Source organism: Haliaeetus leucocephalus, unplaced genomic scaffold, assembly GCF_000737465.1.
Source record: "Haliaeetus leucocephalus isolate CR32 unplaced genomic scaffold, Haliaeetus_leucocephalus-4.0 Scaffold195, whole genome shotgun sequence".
Taxonomy (NCBI): domain Eukaryota; kingdom Metazoa; phylum Chordata; class Aves; order Accipitriformes; family Accipitridae; genus Haliaeetus; species Haliaeetus leucocephalus.
Window position 1 is genome coordinate 12925583 of NW_010972631.1, and position 19896 is coordinate 12945478.

A 19896-nucleotide genomic window follows, 5' to 3' on the forward strand; every position below is an offset into this window, starting at 1 on the left:
TGTGTATTTTGTTTTCCTTTCTTGACATAGAAAATATAAGGCTATTTTTGTGGAGCTTTTTTGTTTTAATGCTGCAGTAAAATTGGGTGGATCTCCTAGCTGTTAATCATGATGACTCATTCTTACAAGTCTTTTCCTGGGGGAATTCTGTAAATTCAGAGACATGGGCAGTTCATAGAATTTGAGGGTGTATTTACTAGAGCACATTATATTGCATTTGGCCAAGTTGTATTTAATCTGCCTACTTCCAGCATTAATAATGCATCAGAGTAAAATTTGATTTAAAATTAAATGCAATTCAAGGTCCTGTAAAGCACCTATCAAAGCATTTCTGTTCTTTGCGAGTACCTCAGCATTTATTTGCGCCTTTACAAGCTCTGAGATGGACACTCCTGTGGTCCAGTTTTCAGGGGCTGGAAAATAAAAAGGAGAATTCCTTGGAACTCCCCACCATTTGAGACCTGGAAATTTAATTTCCTGGATTATTATAAAGCTTATTTAAAGTTGAAATGGTTTACTTTTAAGGTATTGTGTCTAGCAAGTCAAACCATCATAAAATACTTTAAAGCATCAATAAGTTGCTAAACTCAGAGTTGTCAGTCTTTAGTAGAAACTTGTAATGATTTCTGTACCTACAATACAAGAAACATTACTGCTCCACGGACAGATTTTATGTCAGCTCCATCTATCGCTTATACAGGCTGAGGGAGCATCAGGATGCACAAGAAGTTCACCTCTCCTGTGAAGACAGGCTGAGAGTTGGGGTTGTTCAGCCTGGAGAAGACAAGGCTCCGGAGGAGACCTTATAGCAGCCTGCCAGTACCTAAAGGGAACCCACAAGAAAGCCGGAGAGGGACTTCTTACAAGGGCACGTAGTGATAGGACAAGGGGTAATGGCTTTAAACTGCAAGAGGGTAGATTGAGATGAGATGTAAGGAAGAAGTTCTTCACCATGAGGGTGGTGAGGCACTGGAACAGGTTGCCCAGAGAGGTTGTGGCTGCCCCATCCCTGGCAGTGTTCAAGGCCAGGTTGGATGGGGCTTGGAGCAACCTGGTCTATTGGAAGGTGTCCTGCCCGTGGCACAGGGCTTGGAACTAGACGGTCTTTAAGGTCCCTTCCAACCCAAACCATTCTGTGATTTGATGATTCTATGATCTGCTTTGCTTCCGATTTTGGAAAGAGAAATAGTAGATATGATAAAGAGATTAAAACCAATAGTGGGTGTATTGCATCCCATCCTCCCTTGGCAGCTGAAGGCTGCTTTCTACTCTATTCATTTCAGTTCACAGGAAAAATAAATCTTTCATTTAAATGCCATTTCTGTGATATATTGTCACCAGTGCAACTTGCTACTGTAATATACCATCACTCAAGTACTATGTGAAGAAGTACAAGTCATCAGTAAAAATAATAATTAAAAAATCCTCTCTTCAGGGACCTCAGAATCATAGACAAGTGGAAAAATGCAACTTATTGCATATGTACAAAGAAGGCACCTTGGATTATTTTTTATCTCTACTTGCTGCTTGTTACTAAAATAAGTCATTTTATTGATATTGGAAGAAAAGAGATGTTTCTGCAAGACATTTCTGTGCAATAGGAACTGAGTAATGGATTGACACTGAGTTTAGGATGCTATTCTGCAAAGAGAGGCAATATGAAAAAAAGCACAAGTAAAATGGGAGAGGAAATGGTTTCAGTGTTTATGGTAGCAAGGTTAGGGGAGCAGGGAAAGCGCAACAAGTTAAATGGATGTAAGCAGCAGCTAATTATATGGAGCTTTGACACATGAATTAGAAATTTTAATGTGACTTCATGAGCATAGGAGAGCTAACAGAAGGGTTTGAAGAAATAAAGATGTTAGATGAATGTTGTAGTATAATAATTGCAGCAGCAAATTATGCTGTAGGTTACGGTCTTGCAAATATGGAAGGAGTAAGAAAAGTCTCATTTCTCTTAGATTTTCTTTTACATTTTCATTCCATTCTGATTTTCTTTTTCAGTTCACCAAAATGTATTTTAAGTGTTATTCATTCATTTTGCATTTAGTTGAAAAATTACAGAAAAAAAAATAGAAAGAAAAGAAAAAGAAACCTACATTTAGGAGACTACACAGAAATTTCTCGAGATTCTGTTTCACTGTGACTGCTTTGGCACTGCACAGCTATTTGCTTCTGTGGCTCCTGCCCTATCTTTATCTTGCATACAATCAATTTTAGGACTTCTGGGTAGAAAACTTGTTTAGTTTGACTCATTCTTATTACCCTAATTGTTCAACATGAGTTTTATTTAAACCACTGAAGTATGAGGACATGAATAGCTCATTTACATTCTCTGCTTTGAATTTGCAAAATCTCTGTGACTGTGATTATACTGAAATTTCAATTGTATTTCCATGAGCCTGTGAAAAATGTTCGCCGCTGTATGTTTTACCATTCAGTTATAAAGGTGTTTCTCACTGCTGTTATGTGAAGAGTAAGACTGATTTCTTGAAGAGGTCGAACGTGTTGAGATTACTTCATTGCCTCTGGCAAGCACGTCTACTCTGGGTTGTCTCAGCACTGTAGACTCTAGTTCATATATTGCATTCATGAAGTCCATAGCATAGAGCTCTGATTTTTCAATTGATTAGTATTCCCATTTTAGTTTCAGCATTATTTTTATTATTATTACTACTATTTATCATTTTGATCGATATAGTGCCACTCTACTTGTCTTTGAGTTCATCTTCAAAATGCTTGGTAGATCTTACTACTGCAGGGGATATATATCATCTTCAACAAAATGATAATATCTAGTTTCTCTTTTTTCTGACCCTGAAGGTATAGCTGAAGAATCCAAGGCCAGCTATGATAGCAGGCATACCTACTTATGGAATAATTTATTCAGAATTTCAGTTTCTAAGCATAAATTACGATTTGGGGAATCCTTGCTCAGCAACAGAGTAACTTCCCTGGTACTTCAGTGAGATTCATCTGCTCTAACTGCAGGTTTTCAACACTGCATAATCCAAATCTAAAGTAATTACAGTTTTTACCCCCCTTTGTAGTCGGTAGAGAGAAATTGCCATTTGTCTAAATTACATAAAATCAAGGTATATTGAGAATGTGTTCCTCTACATCTCCTCAGAGCTGTCCCCACCTTAGAATGACCTGGATCGGACTGAGCACCCAGCTCACGAGTGTGACTGTGATGGAAGGCAAGTCCTCCCCTTACAGCACTCTAGAGAGGCTCAACCAGCTCAGCACTCCCGAATCATTGGGAACACACGGCAACGGCGCCGGCTGCCGCCTTTTTAAAAGGCACAAGTAGAGAAGGAGGTGACAGTAGTACAGGTCCGAGTATAACAGCCGTGATTTGTTTTAACTTTGGTTAAAATTGCCATTTCTCTGTGACATGATTTAGCTACCTTAAATGCTCTTTGCAGGAAAAAATTGAAGATCCATTAAGCCAAACAGGCAGCATGACTCGCCAAGGGCGTGAGTCATACATCTGGAAGGAGAAGGCTTCCCAGATGCATTTCTCTATTTTCTCTCCAGTGTTTCATACTCCAGTAAAAGGAGTGGGATTTAAGATTTCCCGTAGTTGTTGGCATATCCTGAGTTGTAGGTGTGTACTCAGTTGCATGCCAGACTGTCTAACCTGAAATCTTCTCCGAACAGAGTGCTGTCTGTTTGAGAAGCTATTCTGACATGCCCACCCATCCCCATGTATCATTCACAGCATTCTGATTGCATTCTGGGGCTCAGGTGGCTTCAAAATTAAGCTTAGCAGCACTGATTTTTACAAGCTCAGCTTTCTCTGAGCAATAAATTCCTTCAAACGATGAACTACATTACATACCTAAAGGTTAGTTATCTAAATCTAACACATCCATCCTGGGCTCCCTTTATAGTCATTGGAAAGAAAGCTCTCATTTAAAGAGCAATTCAACTTGTCCTCAAATAGGTGTCAAAAGTATGTGGGATAAATTACCCTCTAAAAATATTTTATTTCTACTCTGTGATTCTTATGGGATTCTACCGCTAGGTTAGTGGTAGACAACTGGCTTTTAGCCTTCTAAGGTAAGGTGATATGGATGTATGAGAAAATATGTGTGTGACCAAGTCACAGCAGAAAAGAGCGAGACAGCATTTGTAGATATATAGAAGTAAGGAGAAGAAAATAGTGGAAACTATGCAAAGGCCCCTTTACTGGGAAACAACTGGTTTTACTTAGAGTTACAATTAGATGTGGATTTTTATACCCTCACCTTCTCTGAGGTACAGTACTAATTTTTTTTGTACTGCTGGGTGCAGCTAATGAGAAGGGCTACCCTGTTTCTCTGGCTGCAGACATTTTTCTTGTTCACATATTTGTCAAGTAAAGTACAGAGTTGCATAACTCACTTTGACTTGTTTGTGTTTTGCTTTTTTTAAAAAAAAAGTCTAGATACTTTGCAGTTCGCTACTTTAGAAAGAGTTGGGCTATCTCCTATAAAAAACTAATTAGTTTTTACTTCCTTACAATGTATTTTATCATGTATTACCAGGACATAAGTAAAATATTGTGAGTAGGGCAGTTTTCATTAGAACTATTAGAATTATTTTCCTTCTTCATTGCCCAGAGCTGAAACCTACCATTTTTCAGAGCATGCTGTGAAAATCCTATTTTCTAAGGCTATTCAGAGAAGAGGTGATTTAAACTTGGTGAATTTGAGTGTGGGCTATTATTGTTTGAAATAGGGTTTTAAAATTAAGTAGGAAATTCATGATTGAAGAGATCAGATTGCATTAGATTATGATACCCTTGTTACTGATGATACTTACTATTTTGTTTGTATTTCTAATATTTGTTTCGGCATCTGAAACTTGGAGAGGATTTGAGTAAATCTAAATAAATAAAATAAATCTTTCTCAATGATATCTTGGGCATTGAATCAAAATTGATACTTAACTTTTTATCAGGTAGTATACCTTGCCTTTTTTCCAATTCTGTCCCTTTTTTCTTCTACACCACTTTTTCCCCTGACTGTATTTTTATCAGCGGTAGAGTAATGCGTATTTGCTCCTGAAGGGAGTGTTCCCAATGCTAATTTCATGTGCTATTCTGAGAGTCTTCTAAGAGTTTTTTCCTATCTTCATTCTGTGAGGAAAGACTGGTAAATACTTAACTATGCTCATTTTCAAATTAGTCTTTTCCTGAATTGAGTTGTAGTTTAAAATTTTCCTTAATTTGTCTTTTTTTTCTTTTGGTTATTATTTTTTAAACCTAAATTATGCCAAAACTCCCCAAAATCATCCATAATTGTTTATAAACATTGTTAGCTCCAATGCAGCTCCAGCTGTGTATTTCTGTTCCTTTATCTCCAGTTCAGGATGTATCCCTGTAAGGTCAGAGCAAATCCTAGTCACTGAAAGACTCACGTTCCTTCTCCCTGACATAAAGGGGTCTTTTTCTTATGTTTTGGAAAGATGTTTTATTAAGAAATACCTGAGATAAAGATACCCTGGCATAAAAACCTAGCCTAGAAATGGCTATCAGTTTGACTTTGAATATTTCTAATAGCTCCCCTGTTTCATATTTTTCAGTTCATTCCAGTAAGCTTTTTCTTCTGAATGGTGGGGGCAGCTACCATGGGGAAAAAGACTCCCAGGCAAGCAACCCCAGTCCCTTGGATAGCCTTGAGAATCAAACCTCATCAGAAACTTTTTGGAGTTCAACAGAACCTGTTTCCCTTGGGTCCTGCTTATCTGCGCCCTCATTAACCTCTTCAAAGAACTCTGAAGATTTAGGGAAGGGTTCCCCTTCACTGAAACCAGGTGGCTTGACCCTATCAACTTTTCATACGAGTTTTCTAATATTCTGATGAGCGTGGAGATGGATTCTCCAGTGGTGGACATTGATCAGATCAGGCCCAAAGTCGCTTTATCTGAGAGATTTCTGCTTGAAAAGCACAGACCTCAATTAAAAGCCGTTAGAACTTACGTACAGGATGGAAGGTCTAAGTGTTATACACATATATGTGAAGATTTCTGGTGAAATAAATGAAATTGTAGAAATTATAGAAGAAAAATTGTTGTATTCAGAACACTGACAGCATGGGTAATCAATCCTTTTTCCTTCAATGAGGTGAGGATGCAGCCCTAGTAACTTAGATTCTCTGGGAGGACAGCTCTGTTCCTATCAGCGTACTTACACAGAACGTTTATCAATTTAATATGGTTTATTTGTTTGTTTTTAATACAAGGACTAATAGACCTAGAGAGCACCTGACAAGTCTGACTATTGCTGAGTCAAAGGTTGCACTGCATTTGGAGAGGGCATCCTGGGTTCTGGTCTCTGGATATTTATTCAGAACTGCTCTTGGGAGCACCGTCCTGTTCACACACAGAGCGCAGAATATGTGAATTTGAACATCCTCAAACTCCTAGCTTCTGGATCTTAACAGGGTCTACATGAGAGCTGGGTGTTTCATCTCTGAAAATGTGCAGGCAAGAAATACTTTCAAACATTGAAGTTGTAGGTTCTGTGGCACTGAAGGTTAAAGAGAAGAAGAATGCTCAGGGAGTTTGAGGCACATCAAGGATGTGAAAGGAGCTATTTTGGATCTCAATTCTAGATGCCTAAAGGCTTCTTTGGGACAAGGGTGTCTGGCACGATACACCGTATTAAACTTTGGGAAAAATGCTGGTATGTACCTTACATGAACAGTTCACCTGTAGGATTAGAAGATAATTCTCATACAGATTGACACAAATAAGAGAACATTATCCAGAAAATACTTTTTCTTTATTGAAGATACATTGTGCTTTTTTACTCTGTCACTGTTTTCCAACCATTCCACTTGAACCATCTGCACTGCATTGACCTGCTCAGAGCCTTTAGGGAGGCTGTTAAAATCTGTAACGTGAACCCACAGAAGTGTCAAATATTAACAAGTGTTCTCTGCCCTGCTGGTGCTGCACGTTGAGCCACCTCAGGCATCGAGAAACTGAGAGCGCTAATTTGTAATTGTTGCCTTTCCTGTTCTCTCATATGGTGGGTGAGCATGCTGAAATGTCTTTCCTCCAGCTATTCGACTTTATATAGCAACCTGCATCACCCTCATCTTCACAGTAGCAGGATCCCGCCCAGTAGCATGCTAATCAATATGACTAACATCTGTCTCCTGTGGTTCATTGTTTCTCTCATCCTGTCCCCAGAAGCAAGATTGTGTATTTAGCTACATAATGTTAAATATATCACTGTAGTCTGCAGGGATATGTGTTTAACTGTACTTTCTGCTATGAGTTTATACTAAAGAAGGCAAGTCCAACTGGTGCACTTCCACCTGAAATGGAAGATGACGAGGTTTGTGGGGACTTGAGATTCTGGGAGAGGCCGTTCCCCTGTCTCAAAATGGGGCTCTCCCTCTTGCCCAGAAAAGCCTTCCCTTACTGCAAGCTGACACGGGTGCCCGAGACACGGGAGTGACCATCCGACGTGCTGTCCTTCCTTCAGGCCACCCAGCGCCCCAGGGGTGAAGTCTCCCACCTGGAATCCACACTCGCCCTCACTGCTGGGTAGGAGACCAGAAGGACAGGCAAATTTAATATGCTTGACCTAAGGAGGCATAAACGAATGCTCCCTCCCTTGAATGTTTTCTTCAAATCGGGAGTACCAGTGAAGTCTAGTTCAATACCATTAGGGAGTTTAATTAGGAGAAATAATGAAGTACCAAACTAACGCTGTACTTCGTGTGGTTGTGAAAGTGTACTAGAGTGATTGTTTATTGGACTGCTATTAATTTGGAGTTGCCTCATGCTGTCCCTTCTACCCCAACCTAACTAAACTTTCCATACCTTGGGGGGGATGGAATTGCCTTCTGCTGTAATTAATATTGAGTCAAAGATTTTTAAGCCCCCTATTTCCTTTGGCACTTCCCGTAACAGGAAAATTTTCTGGTGACTATGAAGTGTTCGCTTTCTATTTAACTAAAGATATTGTCTCCCAAAATTCGTAGTGAAAAAAATGTGTTTCCGTACAGCATTTCTTGCCTCCTCTGTTGTGCTGTCCTATGAAAAGGGCACATCAAAAGTCATCCCCTGCATTATCTCCTTTTTTATTTATTGTCTGGTTCCTGAGCACTCTTTGGTTCAGAGGCAGCTACAATGGATCATGATTGCCCATGGCTCCCTCAGTAGAAGATTCAATCCTTGGATGAGCTGAACCACCTTCTGCAGTTACTTGTGTCTCTGGCTTGGGCAGACTGAGCATTCATCTGAGCCCTCGGTTAGGACCCTTTAAGGTCAATGGGAGGAGCCCTGTATTAAAGTGTTCATTAACTTGTCACAGAAAAGCATGCCTTTAAAAAGAGTGGGATGCTCAATGATGGAAAAGGTGCTTACTGCAAGTTATTTCTAAAAATCATAACCTATTACTTCACAAATGTGCGCAAATATTGTTTCTCATAGGTTGTTTGGTTTGTGTTTGGTTTTTTTAATAGACTGAATATTATGATCTTATCACAATAACATTCTTAATAATGTTGTACAGTCTATATTTTTCCTGCCATCTGTTCATTTCACCTATAGGTATTTATGGAACTATTTATACAACAAATTGCTAGTAAATGATTGTTTTCATTCATTAGTATTCTACATAGATCCCACTGAAGCACTGTGGTTTGGACACTACACCACAGTTTATCAATGAATAAGCTGAGTTCTTAAATGAGTAACTGATTTCTTTACCCTTGCAATGTACAGGTTGTTCTTGACGATTCACAATTCTCATCAGTAGGCTGCGTGTTTTACATAATACTGGGCAAATACAGCACACATATGTTGATGCAGGTTACTTTTACAGCTTGATAATATGCTTTGATTTATCACTCTACTAAGCTGTGATGTTCTGTTTTTCCCTTAGGGGTACGATGATGGATATGGGGGTGAATATGATGACCCAAGCTATGAGGCATATGATAACAGTTATGCCACCCAAACGCAAAGGTAAGCATTTGTATTTTTACATTAATTTTTCAAAGAACACTTTTTTTCTTCTTAGATTTTCATGTAAATTTCCTGTTTTATTTTCCACATTAAATTCTACAAAATCTTACCGTACTTTAAAAAGTTGTCAAAAAGTAATAACGGCAGTTGCAGTTTATATATAGAATTTTTCAGCTGAAGCAAAAATGCAAGCAGCTGACAATACTTTTAAAATTGGTGCAAATTGAGTGTATTTTTTTAAAAAAGCAAGTGATTACATCATTTTCCTATCTGATGTCATTCTGAACTTGTTTGTGCAGTTTTTCTTCCTTTACTAGTGCAAAGTTGTCAAGGGCATACTTTATGGCTTTTACAATGTTTTGGGCAAATCCAGAAGGAAATAAATAATAATTATGATGGTAAATACCTGCCACTGGTTGGCATCCACCATCAAGGTAAACTATAGAAGGGAATTGCATGCCTGAAGTAAGGCTGAAACTGTCTCTTTTCAGCCAGTTGCTTTCTCAGCAACTCTCAGAATTGATAAAAGCAACCAAGTTTGGAAATTTATTTTATGTCCTTACTGTGTGCGATAATGGGGAAAACTATATTCACATCTTTTATGATTTGTGTCACTAAAATGAGGCAACAAAAATCGCTTTTTCTGTACTCATACACCACATGCACTTGTATATTAATTCAATGGTTGGTCCATGTTTATTAACTATGGAATGACATCTTTTTCATAGTTAAGCGGAAGGATAAAAGGTTGTTCCAGCAAATTATTCAGAAAATGCTCTTATGAGTTGCTAAGAGTACATGTAGAATCATAGAATCGTGTAGGTTGGAAAAGACCTTTAAGGTCATCAAGCCCAACCATTAACCTAACGCTGCCAAGTCCACCACTAAACCACGTCCCTAAGCACCACGTCTACACGTCTTCTAAATACCTCCAGGGATGGTGACACTTCCCTGGGCAGCCTGTTCCAATGCCTGACAGCCCTTTTGGTGAAGAAATTTTTCCTAATATCCAATCTAAACCTCCCCTGACGCAACTTGAGGGCATTTCCTCTTGTCCTATCGCTTTAAGATTGTAAGACTGTGGAAAGGCAAATGAAATTTTAACAAGAAAAGACACACATTTTAACTGAGTTAGTGTGTTTCTCACTGGGCAAGAAAGGGTTGTATACATACAGAGTTCTGTACTCCAAAGACCAGAGGACCTTAAACTTGCTTTTTATTTAACCATCTTTTTTGTTGAATGCTTTGCTGATGTAAATGCCTGTCAGAATTATGTTCAGCTCCAGAACTGCTGTAGTGAGTGGCACTTGAGCTGATAAAAAATACTTTGTAAGTATTTTTATAACCAGTGAAGTGTATTTAAAAGGATTTGTCACACCTAAATGTGAACCCCATCAAGTATACTTTAACAACACTTTTAAGTAATTATACATTACTAGCTGCACCCATCATGTCATTGTGTAGGTAGATATTCTTGTTGTCAAATGTACTCCAACTTTTTTGAAAAGAATTCAGCCCATCTTTTGCTACAATAGTGAATTGTCACAGGAGATATTGCCTCCAGTGTAAAAATAATAATTAGTTGGAAATCTCTCTGCTATAACATTGCTTTATATCATCTGAATTAACCTGTAATTTCTTTGCAAGTTGATGTCCTAGGCAACTAAATGACAAATATATCAGGTTTATCAGGAGTGTATTGTAATCCAGCTAGAACTGGCAGTGATAATTTGACTCAAAAAAGAAAACTCATAGTCACATAATTTTGTCAATTAAGCTATTCAGTTTAGTCATCAGGTAGGTTTTCTACTAACGTGAGCTACCTCCAGGATACCTAATCTATTTAAAAGCTGCAACTAAAACATTTCCTTTTGTAATATATGGCAGGACATATGGTCATACTTATCTACATTGTGTGGCACTGAATACCACAAGTAGTCTATTCATTTCAAAGAGACCACTTTTGGAACAACACACGTCTCATTTCAAAGATGTAAAGAACAAATGGAGTATTAGATATGCAATTTGGATTTCTGTACCTTATTGGCCATTTACCTTCACAGAAATGCCTCCCTAGTGAGCCAAAATAATACAATACAATGAAATAGTATGACCAAAATATTTGGCTAGATGTATATATCAAAATGTTTTCTCCCAATCTCAGATCTTCATTATTAGTATACTCCAATCATATGAGCAAGACATATCATGTACACACCTAACAAAGAAGATAAGTAGTACTGCTTCAAAGTACTTATTCATCTCATCCAGTGTGTGATTTGCGGGGGCAGGGGGGGACCAACTTGTAGAAAACGCCTGTGCTCAGTGCGAAAAATATCATTACTGCCCTCTGCAGGGATTGACTGAATATCTAAAGCATGAGATGAGGAAAAATTGTAGTTAGTGGCTTAATGCAGAACACCAAGGTTTCTGTTCACATTAAGGGCAGAGTTTTTACTCACTTTTTATGGTTCATTAAGGAATCAATACAGAAAATCTTAGAGAAGGTACAAACTCTTATCTGACTGTCTCACCATGCGTGCTGCCCAAGCCTTACTCTCTCCATTGCTTCAAACAGAAGAATGTGTTGGGGCGGAGGGCACAGACAGACGGGATGGGATGGATGGCCTGAATGCAAGCTGAATTCAGTGTGCTTTAGAGCAGAGCACATAGCAAGTCGTGCCTTCTTCCCCTACGTGCCCAACGCAGAGAGTAACGATAGTGTTTGGGCAGCCTGCCACCACCACCCCTGTAACCTCTACCTTTGTCTTCCAGACCTTATTTCTGCTTCCCGTTTGCTCACCAGAGGCTTTCTGCCCATATATATTCTTTGTCGAGGCCCTTAGTCCTTCATTGCCCGAGAGGTCTGATTTAGTCTTTTCTTTAAATTAGGCTCTGCCAACGGCAGAGAAAATGAGCACACTATTGACATACACCACCGTGCTACAACATAGGATTATGATTTAGTAGAAGGAGCACCAAAAATACCAAGCCCCAAGGCCATCCAGATGCAAGTAGAGATAAATGCTGTACTTTTGTGCACTGTTATCTGAAGATGTGTGTACTAAAAGTCAGGGTTAGTGTTGCAGGCCCAGTAATACACTTTGTATAGATCCTTCTCTAATGAACTCTACCACTGCCACCCTTCCAGACAGAGAGCTCTGTTCTTCATGCAACAGTCTGATTTTTAGGCTGAAAATAGGGGGATGGGGTCACTTGCAGAAGAGACCATGACAGAGTCTCGGGATCAGACTGGAATGAAACCCACAATAACTCTGTGTGTGTCTGAATGAGCTAAGAGGCACCTCCAGAGCACTTTGAAATGGACACAGTAAGCAGCTGGAAGAAAGAGAACAGCAGGACCCTCACTACGGTAAGTGCCACCTCTGCCTTATTATGTCTGGGGAGACTTACTTTAGGAAGGAGAGAATTATGGGCTATGACAAATACAGTCTATATGGCATGAGGCATGACTTGCTTTAACTCATAGAAGCTGTATTTCTAAAGCCACCTTTTTTCCTCCTTATCGTCCTGTCCCATAATGACAACCCAGAACACAGGATGGAACTGCAGGACAAAGTTTTAAACTGACTGCCCTTCCCAACTGTGTCTGTAACCATTATTTACAAGGTTCCATGAAAGACTACAGGTTTAGCAAGGAGAATTAGAAACCCTGCTCATTTTAGAAATTTGCTCATGCTGATGTCAAAATACAGTTTTTAAGATAATTGGAATGAAAGCTTTGTCCAATGCTAAAGAGAACAAGGAAACAACCATTTCAGTGGGCAAGGGAAGACGTCAGATCTGACATACTTCCCATGGGCCATGTTGCACTGCACTTCGAATTTCTCCATGAAACCTCTTCTTCCTCTCTCTTCTTCTCCCTTCCATACAGTGTGAAGATGGCTTTCAGCTATAAGTACATCTGCCTGCCCAGACACAGCAAGAGATATTCAGTAGTTGTTAAGTTTATACACTACTCCCTAGGCACTTGGAAGTCAGGCAGAGAACACTCAAACCCTTTCTGCCAGCCAGATTTACCTCTGGAACCTCTAGTCTGACAACTTTGGTTAAAAATATAAATCCTAGACATACTATCTGGAAGTAAAAATCCCTTTCTGGTTATGATTGCTATCCCTGCTCCTCACCATTGCCTGTTCACATGTCTTAATGGTGAGGTGCAGAAGGGAGGTAAGGGAAAGAATTAGCCTGATGCTCTCAAACAGCAGCATCTCATCTCAGCAACCAGTTAATATCCATCTAAGTTTTCCACTCCCCTTACACTTGGTGCTTAAAAACTTGTAAGAAATATATTCTGGTTGTGTAACAGAATTCTAGCATTAAACAAAATTACTGTCACTGCACAGGTGTTTATCTAGACTCAGCCCTCACCTGTGAGCCATTCTATTTGATGCTGCCCAATTTCCATTGCTAAGGTGGATCTTGTTCCTGTGCAGGCCTGTAAAGGTATGCTGCTTGTCCACTTTTTGATGATTCTTAGCAGTTCAAGCACACTGATATTCTCAGTGGCTTCTTACCTTCAAACCATGTTGGACCATGTGGTGGCAACCATTCTTCCTTTCCATTCCCACTCAGATGCTGATTTAAAGAAATAAATATGATTTTTACAGGGCAACAAGCAAGTTCATAAAACAAAACTCCAAAATGGTAGAAGTATCAATTTCCAACTCAGCTGTAACACCGAAGATGTAGGAGAATCCTATTAGTTTTCAAAATATAATATACTTTCTGATTTTCTTAGCAGGAGCTTTTAAGTCTGTTGAACCACCACCACTGTCCAGGATTCATGGGCTGAGAAGACTAGATCACCGGGACAAGAGGATGAAAAGTTTTGTCTGAGGATCTACAAGGTCCACTTCTTTGGTTACTTAAAGGTTGGTGGGGGATCAGACTGCACCACATGCAAAGTGTGGCCAAACTCCTCAGCCAAGACCAACAGAATAATTTTGCGGAAGTGGATCAGTTGCTGACGAATCAGCTGAGAACTGTGACGGCCAGCAGAGCCATCGTAGCTCCGCTACCACACCTATAGTCATCTCCACTGACCTTTGTGTCTCTGCCAGCACCAGCAGTTTCATTTCAAAGGTACTGTGTCTCACAGCCAAAAGAGGTACTAAGGAAATCTGGGACTGACTGGCCAGTCACAGGATGAACCAAGAAGGGTATGTTCTATTTCATGCACTTGTGCATAACCTATCCAACCATCGGTAGTGTAAACAATGGTGCCTGACAGGGAAAAGCAAAGGAAGTCAATGATTGTCCGTCAAAGCTTAAAATTTGGGTTTGATACAATTTCCCTGTTCCACAGTGCCTGGCATGAACACTCACACATCAATCAGTTCTGGGTTTTGTGAACAGGTGGTTGGTATATTGGCAATGGCTTCCAGGGCTGGTTGGTTAGCTTATTCTTCTGTCTTTTGTTCTGTCCGACTGTCATGGTTTAACCCCAGCCAGCAACTAAGCACCACGCAGCCGCTCACTCACTCCCCCCCCATCCAGTGGGATGGGGGAGAAAATCAGGAAAAGAAGTAAAACTCCTGGGTTGAGATAAGAACGGTTTAATAGAACAGAAAAGAAGAAACTAATAATGATAATGATAACACTAATAAAATGACAACAGTAGTAATAAAAAGATTGAAATGTATAAATGATGCGCAGGGCAATTGCTCACCACCCACCGACCGACACCCAGCCAGTCCCCGAGCGGCAATTCCCTGCCCCCCACTTCCCAGTTCCTAAACGAGACGGGACATCACATGGTATGGAATACACTGTTGGCCAGTTTGGGTCAGGTGCTCTGGCTGGAAATGACAAGCTGAAAAATCCTTGACTATAGTCTAAACACTACTGAGCAACAACTGAAAACATCAGTGTTATCAACATTCTTCACATACTGAACTCAAAACACAGCACTGTACCAGCTACTAGGAAGACAGTTAACTATATCCCAGCTGAAACCAGGACACTGGCTTTTGTTAAAAACATAGTTCAGCTGCAAAACGATTTGCTGAGTGGGTGCTTACTAAAGAAAGAAGAGTCTGTGGCTCCCATCCTGGGCTGGAAATAGACTTGCAATTATCAGAAAACCTGTAACATACTGACAAGAAGAATAAATAATTCAGTGATAAAAGATAGATGAAAACAGTGCAAAACATTACTGTTACAGATGCCATCTCACAGTGACACAGGCCTTCTCATGACATATATTAATGTATGCTGTGACTGCAAGATGACATAGGCAAGGGGCATTCTTCTTGCCTGCCTGGACCCTGCCTCACTAATGACAGTAACCCAGTTTTAGGGCCTTGAAGCAATTCTTGGCAAAACATTTACTGTTAATCTTGCAAATATTTTATGTAATGCTATAGGCAACAGTCCTCTGGACACACATTCCATGCTGGTATGCAGATCGTTTTGGGAAAATGACTTGGTTTTAGTATGTCAAAACAGACACTGCAAACCCATCCTTCATCTGCTAAGCAAATAACCAAACTTCTGTTTCCAATGCAGAAATGCATGTTGTAGGCCATGTCATCTCTGAACTTCCTCCCTAAGAAGTTAATGGTAGTACAGAATCTTTAAATCTTAACATAAAGAAAGATGGCATTAATACATCTGAAATAAATTCTTAAGTTTTTACATGATCTGAAGACTTAAACACATTGTGTTAGATAACTGCCAGAATGAAATTACTTAGAGGACTGAAGAGAGAAAGGAAAGGTGCAGTATCAGAGAATTTCAAGTTGACTGGCATAGCTTTTATCTAACTGAATTATATTTAATTCAAAAGATGTAATTATCTGTGGTTCATTACTATAGCTGGGCTGTCATGTGCAAAGTCCCATTGGGCTCCTGTTTTTCAATGCTAGTAACAAAAATATAATGAGAAAAACAAGTTTCAGGGCATATATGCTGCCTATGTCCACTTTCCTGCTATGGCAGATAGTTGCTATGACCATATCAGTGTAGTAGTAATCCCAGTAACTACATGTTCATAGCACTACCTATCAATTCAACCTGTAACAGGCTCTGCAATTCTGATTCATGTTCTTATAATGACTCAGACCCACTGAAAATTTCAAGGGCATATTCAACCATTGAGACTGAATATATGAAAAGTTATTGACTTTGAAAAGAAACTTTGTTTTCCTGGTTATTCTTGTTTCTGTTGTTAAGTTCATGCTATCTACTGTACAGCTTGTGTTTACAGCTCCTTTTTCTGCAGTGTGGGCTGCTAGTACAGGGGATTTAGGGATCACTTACTTATTTCTGATCTGATATGCAGGAATATAACATGGGCCACAGTTCAGCCCATGTCAATTATGTGGCTTACAGTACAATCACTTCGGTGCAGACATGCTGCAAAATGGTTTAGGAAGTAAAGCAAAGAATATTTTATCCAGCTTAATCTCCAGGAATTATTTACACCAGCAGTGTGTGTTTGCCTGAGCTCCAGTTCATTGTGGTTACCCTTGCTTGACCTCCAGATATCAAGAGTTTGTATGTGCATCTGTTTCCAAAGATGAGTTCTTCACAAACAGTGCTGCAAGTAAAATAGCACTTTCAGACTAGTACCCTTGTAAGACAGCAGTACATAGTTCTGCTGGGCATACATGTTCTTTGATGGACCCTAACCAGTGGACTGTTCTTCTCTCCAAGCTCCTTTTGGATTCAGCAAAAATTGATCGCCCTATGTTTCAGTAACAGAAATTTAGTATTAACCTTAGGAGGGAGTGAAGAATAGTAACACAGGACTAGAGTGCTTGGTAATCTCCATCACCGTAGCTTTTAAAACCACATTAGACAAATCTCAGTAAAGAATCATGTAAATAAATTTGTGTGCTTATAGGTAAATTAAATGATCTAGGTGACATCTTAAGGTGCCTTCTAGCTCTCTCTTCTGTTACCTTTTCCCCTTTTTGTTCATGCATGACTAGGCTTACTTCAAGATAACAACACAGGATAATCTAATTGGACTAAGGAAGTTGTTTTATTACCAATAAAAAGAAAGTAACACCATTTTCAAACTCCATTTTGATTTGTGGGGTTTTTGTGGCTGATAGAAATCCTTTTAGGAATAATTAAAGTAAATCTGATGTTTCAAGCACTAAAAAAGTAAAAAAAGAATTAATTCCTGAAAAGCTTCTACCTGCATGGCAGAAATGACTTTTATGTTCCACTTTGTGCAGAACCTTTTTTGATAAATTTTTGAAGGAAAACTTCATTTAAAAACTTCTCAAAATCTGATTACAACAGTTACTTGAGAAAACCATTGCCAATAGCAAATGGCTGTTGTACAGCAGGTAAGTTCTGATCCCTGTTTCTGGATTCAGTCTTCAAATGACAGCTATCAGTTTCCTTACCTGCTGATTGATAGACATTTGGGGATGGGGGAGAAGCCTGGCAGACTTCTAGTAAGTTCCTATCTCTTGCCAATGTCTCTATTGTGTTGGTACGTACCACTTGCATTGTAGTTCAGTGTTTCCTGAGGTGTCCAAATATATAGCCTCCCTCCAGTTGAATCCCCAGCTATAATGCCGTGGAGGGATTTCCAAGGAAAAGATGGCAGAAATGCTCAGCGTAGTACTTTGGCTGTTTGACTGAATACCAAAGAACTAGGGAGCAAATATTTCTGAACAGTCTTAAGACAAAGACTTAGAGTTGCCATTGAGAAGCTCACAATCATGTTCACATATTCTCTTTCCTAATGTCTTGCTGAGGAGCTTTAGTAAGCAGCATTTCTCAGATTCATATGGTCTGATGCATTCAGAAGGAAAACACTGAGAGAGGCCAGTGATCTTCCTTGAATGTAGAATGAGTGAAGTAAATGCTTAAAGCAATGATCAGATAGATACCTTTATTTAATCAATCAGTCCCACTGTTTTTGACTACTTGCTTTGTAAAAAATTCCTGCAGGCTACTTGTGGAGAGAACTATCCATAGTTAAATGAAACAATTTTGTCCTTAGTTTAAAAATGATGGCTAGGCAGGACTGTGAATAATCATTAACTTATTTAGTAGATTATCACATGGTTAAATCTTTTACTGATATGATCGGAGGTTTACTCACATCTCTCTCTCACTATCAAAATATTGCTATATAGTAAAATTGCTATATAGTAAAATACGTAGACACATAAATATAATCCAAGCTGGAATAGCTAGAGTGGTTACACTGGTTCTTTGTAAAATGGGATATTCATTATTATTTTCTCTACTGGGCACTCTCTCACTTTTTAACCAGTATGCATTGTATTTATACTTTGTCATATTTCATTTTGACTTTGTGCTTGTATCCACCTGTTCATAAATAAAGATTTCCCTGTATTTTATTTTCAACCTGTTGAAATCAATCAAGCCAGGAAGCCTAGAATATGACATTTTATGTATCTTCACAGCAATCCACTTATGGCATTCATCATCAGAAACTGTTCTCAAATGCCACTTCTCATTTATTTGATTCAATGAGCAAAATGGAATCAAATTTCATTACTCTGAAGCAGAGAAAAGTTTTTCCTCTAAAACTGGGTAGGATTCCTAAAATTCTGCATGATTTCCTTTGCAAATACTGTCTCCAGACATTTCATATTATCTTCTTAAATACTAGGTCATAATTCTGTGTCTATGAGAAAAGTACAGTGGAATGGAGAATATTTGAATAGAAATGCCCATGGATCTGTGGTTTTAGCAAATAAATGGCAGATTAGTTTCTATTTCAGATTTTGCAAAAAGTTCAGAACCCAAAGTCATCTTGCAATTATGATGGCTTTCCACTCCTATGCTTGTATAACTCTACTGGCTTCATTATTTGTTTTATCTTTTTAATTCAGATTTGCAGTAGCATGAAATCAAACATAGGAAAATGCTGGAGACAGGTGAGATCTAGTTTAACTTCAGGCATGTTGTAAGCTACTCAATAAATCCAGGGAGTATTGTAATCGAGACATTCTTCTCTGTTAAAAATATTGGATACAATCAAACTTGAGCTTTCAGAAAAAGGGAGACTTTATCCACTAAAGTGTTCACCATATTATTCCATTAGTTCTAAAGATCTATTCACTAAAGGACTGTATTTGTGATTTAAGGCTGAATCCTACAAGTTCCTTTATTCAAAAGACTTCTCATCTTTCCTCTAGATATAATGCTCTGTTAAGTAGAGCTGTTCCAGTAAGTTTCAGATTCCTAGGAGGATTATGTCTTTATTCACACATTTGCACTATGAAATATTATGAAATATTATTATATAAAAATTGCATATATTGCAATTCATGTGAATGTGAATCTTGCTCACCTGTCTTCCAAGCAGAAGCATACTGCTTTGTGTAAATAGCTTTTCTTGCATGGCCAACTATGTGTTAAATCCTGCTGGCTCCCTCCCTTGTGTAGGAGGGAGAAGCATTACAAATGCAGTCTTACATAAAAAGACTGCAGTAGCGTTAGGCAGGATCCTGTTAGCATAGGAGCTGAGTATTGCATTGTATCAATTACCGATTATGAAAGTTGTAAACTCCGAGGATTACTCAACAGAAATGGTCTTGAGAAAGAGGGAGACAACGGGAGATAGGAGACTAAGACCTCAAAATATCCATTTGAGGAAGTGAAGAAGAATGGGAGTTGCCTAAAAAATTGAATCCTACCTGTAGGGGTCTTTGTGGATTATCCTAGGTGTTAGCTTGACTCAAGAATCTGTTATCTGAAGCTAACCCAGACTGGGATATACCTATAAGGAGTGCTAAAGTTTCATTTATCTGTATAAAGTACAGATGGTGATCGCAAGGTGCCAAAGGCCGGCAATCCCTCTTCAAAGAGTGCCAATCCTAAAACACAATATTGGTTCATTCTCACATTGTGGAGTGCCACAACACAAAGAGGGAATTCTCTCAAGAGTTATTCTTACTTCTT

The 19896-nt window shown here is 38.9% G+C and overlaps 1 protein-coding gene across 1 annotated transcript in view; it reads left to right on the forward strand.

The window, feature by feature from the left end:
- KHDRBS2 (KH domain containing, RNA binding, signal transduction associated 2) overlaps positions 1–19896 on the forward strand; it is a 280707-nt gene that overhangs the window by 238973 nt on the left and 21838 nt on the right. Inside the window, exon 7 of the mRNA XM_010565833.1 lies at positions 8891–8973. Coding sequence (XP_010564135.1) covers positions 8891–8973 — 83 coding nt within the window. The remainder of the gene's footprint in view (positions 1–8890; positions 8974–19896) is intronic.